This window comes from Drosophila miranda (genome assembly GCF_003369915.1).
Source record: "Drosophila miranda strain MSH22 chromosome Y unlocalized genomic scaffold, D.miranda_PacBio2.1 Contig_Y2_pilon, whole genome shotgun sequence".
NCBI lineage: Eukaryota > Metazoa > Arthropoda > Insecta > Diptera > Drosophilidae > Drosophila > Drosophila miranda.
This window is the reverse complement of record NW_022881614.1, coordinates 8,451,919-8,459,127: the sequence shown is the minus strand read 5'-3', so window position 1 is coordinate 8,459,127 and position 7,209 is coordinate 8,451,919. Positions and strand designations below refer to the sequence as shown.

At 38.6% G+C, this 7,209-nt stretch overlaps 1 protein-coding gene across 2 annotated transcripts; it reads right to left on the bottom strand.

Moving 5' to 3' along the window:
- Positions 1–280: 280 nt before the first annotated feature.
- Positions 281–2,031, bottom strand: LOC117194063. Of its 2 annotated transcripts, XM_033398707.1 has the most exons (5): positions 2,013–2,031; positions 1,755–1,962; positions 1,517–1,697; positions 1,205–1,463; positions 281–1,147 (listed from the first exon to the last, which is right to left on the bottom strand). In XM_033398707.1, coding segments are annotated over exons 2-5 (804 nt in total). In that variant the 5' UTR covers positions 1,757–1,962; positions 2,013–2,031; the 3' UTR covers positions 281–785. The 2 variants fall into 2 exon arrangements, with proteins under 2 accessions (XP_033254598.1, XP_033254597.1); XM_033398706.1 differs by lacking the exon at positions 2,013–2,031 and having other exon boundaries at positions 1,755–1,985.
- Positions 2,032–7,209: the final 5,178 nt, after the last annotated feature.

The window sequence follows — 7,209 nt, the reverse complement described above, 5'->3', positions numbered from 1 at the left end:
CTACTCTCAACAAGATTGGTTAATTCTAAGGACACCTTTTATTTTATTGCTTATAAAATTAAAATTTGTACATTGCTGCATTGGACAAGAGGGTGACTCCAAAGCGCGTCTTGAAAAATACTGGAAAATACTACAAAAAGCATACAAATTTGCAAGGTGTGTGAGCTAGACATGGTGTTTAAAATAAATTATAGAATTAAATATATTTAAAAATAGTAAAATCGTGACATATAGAGGCTCATATTTATGTTAATGCGCTTAAATTATATATGTGCAACTATATATATATGAACTTTATTTCATTTTGCAAGCCTAACTAGCAATACTATAAAAGCAGCTTATTTAAGAATTGTATAGTTCATAGTCATTAATGCATAATTTTCCCATTCATATGCTCATCAATAATTGTATTCGTGAGCCTCTGACCCGGAAACCGTTGAACGAAAGACCCAGAAACGATATTGGGATTAAAAAACAGTACACTACACAATTTTGACAAGAAAATTCAATTCAAAAGGTTCCCGCCAAAACCAACTGCGTGTCTGTTGAGTATCAAAATATTTGCCAAAGCAGACAAATTGTTTATTTTATCGTTTGGCCAATCGACGTTTCACATCTCTCAAAAATGCCCATGGTTCCCCATTATGCGCCTAGTTTACATTAATTATAATAATCTTAAATGTTTGAAAAAGTGGACAGATCTTTCTTTCCTGGTCAAACATTAGGTCTTGAGGGACACTTTCAATATTTTCTTTAGCAAACCATAATTAAAATAGTGGAACTAGTTAGTCGGTTGTTTCGATTTTGAGAACAAATTTCTCCATTATAGCACTAAGACGCTTGCGCTCCTTGAGCTGTTGCTGCATTAGGTCTGAGATCTGTGTGCCTAGAGCCAAAAGCGCGTCCGTATTGGCTTCTGTGCGCTGGGCGTTCAAGCGAGTTTGTCTATTCATGTCCCGCAGCTCCTTTGCAATGTCCATTAGCATCAGCACCGTGCTCTCGTGTTCAATTTCTAATTCATTTACATCTTTTTGAACCAGCTTGCGCTTTTTGGCAGATGGAGTTTGCGAAGTGCTAGTGCGCTCCAAATTCACGCCCATATGTCTGTCATTGATCCGGCTGGAGCAGTCATCTTCTTCCTCATCATCTTTACATAAAAAAAAATAGTACATACATTTTTTGCGGCTTGATATTTTTGTCTTACCGTCATCTGTGGCTGTGACCTCGTCGTGGTCGGTCTTGATGTCCTGCAGTTGCAAACGGTTGGAAATTTCAGGACGTGCCTTTGGACGAGATTCGACTACTCTGTCGGGCTTATCATACAAGTCACAGATCACGGCCACTGCATCCTCTAGAGCAGGGAGTGTATCCTGATACAGCGAGCCTTTGCCGCAGGCATTTGAATCTTCCAGCCTGTTATTGTTAATCTTTTTACGAATGCAGCTTTTCCAGTCTTTCCATACCTATCAAGAGCCAAGTGAGATGACGGAACATAGCGCAATTGCTCGGCACTTACTCTTTTCCACTCACAAACTTCTTTGACAGGCGGACCCACGCTATTTAACTCCTTTGAAAGCCGCTTCCAGGCGGCTTCAGCTGCCAGCTTATCACCCTTGAGGTAGTTTTTGGCTATCATTGGGTGTCTCTCCATAAATGCGATGAATATGGCATCTTGCTGCGCAGTTCTGTGTTTGCCCCTGTATACAATGAGGTGGTAAGTATAAATTTTTACGAACATTTTCAACCTTACTTACATGTTCCGTGGTTTTTTGTTTGACTGATTGGTCAGTTTGGCCTTTGGATTCGTTGTCACAAATCTGTGTTTATTAGTTTATTATCTATTAGCAGCAGTTGGACCCACTTTTACGCCCACTATCTCCACCACGCCAAGCAGCACAGCCTGCAGCGCACGGGGAGAGGACAATCCGGCGTTCACTTCAGCAGTAGCAGGGACTTGAATCTCTCCAGATTTACATAAATCGGATCTATTAATTTACGAAATATTTATTTACCTTATCAGTGTTACCGTGAACTTATCGATCAAATATACGGTCGGACTCTTAGAAATATACCAAAATAAACCGTCTCATTTTAAAAATATACCGTAAATATACTGACGAATTCAAGTTCTATTTTATATATTCCTCGTTTTTGATATTCCGTCGAATATTACCAGCTATATAGAACATTTAGCCGTGCCCACATAATTTTAGCTCATTGATGAATACATTTTCTACACAATTGGTTAGTTTTTAGTCCTTGCTTTTATTGTATTTTGACTAAAACAAGGTTTAAACAAAATAGTTCAACAAAAAAAACAGTCGCAATGTTGCTAGTATTTGAAGACATGATACGTGTATAGGCCTTTGTGCACCCTATTTCGTTAATTTTATATGTAGATCAACCGCAATTTATTAAGACCTTTTCTCAAATTGATATGTTTTTGACTTATTCATGTGTATTATTAGTATCTTGTATATATTTATCTCGATCCTGATACCTACTGAGCCTTGGAAGACAAACATATTCACAAATCTATAACATCCAATTTCCCCCAGGTTATGTGTGCATGGAATTAGCAACATGTTTGTGTATGGAATGAGACTCATTATTGCAAAAGCGAAACTGCGGCGAATCGGGTGTTGCCTATATTTCAAGCTATATAGATGCCCACTTAGCTTTATCCCATAGATAAATACATTTTTTACAAGATTGCTTCTTTTTATTACCTTCATGTATTTTATTTTGACTAAAATACGGTTTTCAAGGAAATGTTGCCGCAACAGTGTGTATGGAATAGGACTCATTGTTGCTAAAGCGAACTGTGGCGAACTCAAATTCGATTCAAAAAACGACCAGTTCTTTGTTCCATTGAATAATACTATCTATATAGAACATTTAGCCATGCCCACTCAATTTAGTACGATTGATGAATCAATTCTATACATGATTGGCCTATTCGAAATACTTGCTTTTATTGGATTTCTATATAGCATTGAAAATTAAATTAATAGATTGATAAAATTGACAAAAATACCATGGGAGCGCGGCGAAAACCAGTATTTCTACAGTATGACCCTCAGAACAGTATACCGCCTCATTTTAAAAATATACCGTAAATATACTGACGAATTCAAGATTTATTTCTATTTCTATTTCTATAGAACATTTAGCCATGCCCACATAATTTTATACGCTTTATCAATCAACTTTTTACTTAACTGGCTTATTCTTAATACTTGCTTTTATTGGATTTTGCGTAAAAAGAGGTTTTAGCGAGATAAGTCAAACAAAAAACAAGTAGCGAAATAGGTATGTCAAAACAAACGAAAAAGGAAATTGCTCAATTTTTATATTCCCTTGAATACTGCTGACTAACTAAATCTCTCAGCAATGCCCACATAGTTTTATCCTGTTGATGAATAAATTTTCTACAAGATTGGATAGTTTTTAATCCTTGCTTTTATTGTATTTATTGTAAAAAAAGGTTAAAACGAAAAAGTTCACCAAAAAAAAGAGTCGCTATATTGCGTGTAAGCCGTAGTATAGGCCTTTGTACACACTATTTTGTTAATTTTATATGAAAGTATAAATATTGATATGAAGATAAAACGTAACTAATAAAGACCTTTTCTCAAATTTACATTTTTTTAGACATATTCATTTATATGATGAGTGTTTTGTATATATATCTCGATCCTGATACCTATTCTTGTAGGGACCAAGAAGACAATAAGCTTTAAAATATCGTTGAAATATTGAAAATAATATTAAATAATATTGAATAATATTAAAATATATTGAAAATAAATTGTTTTTGCCTGGGATGACAAACATATTCACAATTCTAGAACATCCATTTCCCCAGGGTATCCAAAATGATGCATGAGTCTGGCCCATACAAATTGAATGTTGGGACACTGTTGAGCTGAAAAAGGACATTGTGGCGCCCGTGTGTGTCTGTCTGTCCGTCCCCTTCAGCGCCTAGTGCTCAAAGACTATAAGAGCTAGAGCAACGATGTTTTGGATCCAGACTTCTGTGATATGTCACTGCTACAAAAATATTTCAAAACTTCGCCCCGCCCACTTCCGCCCCCACAAACGACGAAAATCTGTGGCATCCACAAGATACTTAGTCAGTATGGCTCTCCTCCGGCAGACGCCGCTAATATTAAACGACACGACAAAGAGTGCGTGCGAGAGAGACAGAAAATCAGTCTGAGCGTGACGTCGAGCGCTGCGTAGCCACTGCAAATTGATTTGTTCCTATTGGCTATAAAAATGATCTGATCTGATCCAGATTCAGCAATCTGATAGATATGGTCATTATCTATGATTCTGCGTTTTTAGTTTTCTCGAATGTGCAATATTGTGGATGCAACAGATTTTCGTTCTTTGTGGGGGCGGAAGGGGGTGGGGCGAAATTCTGAGATATACGTTTTGTAGTGAGATCTAACAGAAGTGCGGATACTAAATTTGGTTCCTCCAGCCTTAATAGTCTCTGAGATTTGTGGATGCCCCAGATTTTCGTCCTTTGCGGGGGCGGAAGGGGGTGTGGCGAAATTTGGACACGAAACGGTCAAGGTCCGATATCACAGGAGTGTGGATACCAAATTTGGTTGCTCTGGCTCTTATAGGTTCTGAGATCCTTGAACTCATATTTTGCAATTGGCAAAACCGACTTTGAAACCTGTGTGTTAGAGAGAGACAGAGCGAGAAAGAATGAAATTGTTTTCTTGATTCTGGCTATAATAATTATACGATCTGGTTGAGATTTTACACTCTAAAGTATATAGTCATCCTCTAAGATTCTGCGTTTTTGGTTTTATCGTATCTTTAAAAATGTAGATGCCACAGATTTTCGTCCTTTGTGGGGGCGGAAGTGGGCGGGGCGAAGTTTTGAAATATTTTTGTAGCAGTGACATATCACAGAAGTCTGGATACTAAACATCGTTGCTCTAGCTCTTATAGTCTTTGAGCACTAGGCGCTGAAGGGGACGGACGGACGGACGGACAGACGGACAGACAGACAGGGCTCTATCGACTCGGCTATTGATGCTGATCAAGAATATATATACTTTATGGGGTCGGAAACGATTCCTTCTGGACGTTACACACATCCACTTTTACCACAAATCTAATATACCCCAATACTCATTCGAAGCAAACAAGAGCAAGACAAAAGGTGCTGATGACGATGAGAGGAATCCTAAGGCTACATCCTACTACACTCTTTACACCCAGTAAAAAAATGATGAATACATGAACAGAGAGGTTGAACTTTATTTTTATACCCGATACTCAAAATGAGTATTGGGGTATATTAGATTTGTGGTAAAAGTGGATGTGTGTAACGTCCAGAAGGAATCGTTTCCGACCCCATAAAGTATATATATTCTTGATCAGCATCAATAGCCGAGTCGATTGAGCCATGTCTGTCTGTCCGTCCGTCCGTCTGTCCGTCCCCTTCAGCGCCTAGTGCTCAAAGACTATAAGAGCTAGAGCAACGATGTTTTGGATCCAGACTTCTGTGATATGTCACTGCTACAAAAATATTTCAAAACTTCGCCCCGCCCACTTCCGCCTCCACAAAAGACGAAAATCTGTGGCATCCACAATTTTAAAGATATGAGAAAACCAAAAACGTAGAATTGTAGAGAATGACCATATCTTTAAGACTGCGGAATCTGAATTGGATCGTATTATTATTATAGCCAGCATCAAGAAAACAATTTCATTTTTTCTCTAACACACACGTAGCATAGGCGGCTTTGCTTAGAGTAAAACATTAGCGCCTAGATCTCAGAGACTACAAAAGCTAGAGCAACCAAATTTGGTATCCACACTCCTAATATATCGGACCGAGACGAGTTTGTTTCAAAATTTCGCCACACCCCCTTCCGCCCCCGCAAAGGACGAAAATCTGGGGATATTCAAAAATCTCAGAGACTATTAAGGCTAGAGTAACCAAATTTGGTATCCGCACTCCTGTTAGATCTTACTATAAAACATGTATCTCAAAATTTCGCCCCACCCCTTTCCGCCCACACAAAGAACGAAAATCTGTTGCATCCACAATATTGCACATTCGAGAAAACTAAAAACGCAGAATCATAGATAATGACCATATCTATCAGATTGCTGAATCTGGATCAGATCAGATCATTTTTATAGCCAATAGGAACAAATCAATTTGCAGTGGCTACGCAGCGCTCGACGTCACGCTCAGACTGATTTTCTGTCTCTCTCGCACGCACTCTTTGTCGTGTCGTTTAATATTAGCGGCGTCTGCCGGAGGAGAGCCATACTGACTTAGTATCGGGTATAACCGTAGAGTTGCGGTGTCCGAGCGTGACGTCGAGCGCTGCGTAGCCACTGCAAATTGATTTGTTCCTATTGGCTATAAAAACGAGATGACGGAACATAGCGCAATTGCTCGGCACTTACTCTTTTCCACTCACAAACTTCTTTGACAGGCGGACCCACGCTATTTAACTCCTTTGAAAGCCGCTTCCAGGCGGCTTCAGCTGCCAGCTTATCACCCTTGAGGTAGTTTTTGGCTATCATTGGGTGTCTCTCCATAAATGCGATGAATATGGCATCTTGCTGCGCAGTTCTGTGTTTGCCCCTGTATACAATGAGGTGGTAAGTATAAATTTTTACGAACATTTTCAACATTATTTACATGTTACGTGGTTTTTTGTTTGACTGATTGGTCAGTTTGGCCTTTGGATTCGTTGTCACAAATCTGTGTTTTTGTATCTATTAGGAGGAGTTGGACCCACTTTTACGCCCACTATCTCCACCACGCCAAGCAGCACAGCCTGCAGCGCACGGGGAGAGGACAATCCGGCGTTCACTTCAGCAGTAGCAGGGACTTGAATCTCTCCAGATTTACATAAATCGGATCTATTAATTTATTTATTTACGAAATATTTATTTACCTTATCAGTGTTACCGTGAACTTATCGATCAAATATACGGTCGGACTCTTAGAAATATACCAAAATAAACCGTCTCATTTTAAAAATATACCGTAAATATACTGACGAATTCAAGTTCTATTTTATATATTCCTCGTTTTTGATATTCCGTCGAATATTACCAGCTATATAGAACATTTAGCCGTGCCCACATAATTTTAGCTCATTGATGAATACATTTTCTACACAATTGGTTAGTTTTTAGTCCTTGCTTTTATTGTATTTT

Coding starts and splice junctions, on each gene's coding strand:
- LOC117194063 (XM_033398707.1), bottom strand. Junction 1,464..1,516: donor AAGTTTGTGAGTGGAAAAGA/GTAAGTGCCGAG, acceptor GGCTCTTGATAG/GTATGGAAAGACTGGAAAAG. Junction 1,148..1,204: donor GGTCACAGCCACAGATGACG/GTAAGACAAAAA, acceptor TTTTATGTAAAG/ATGATGAGGAAGAAGATGAC.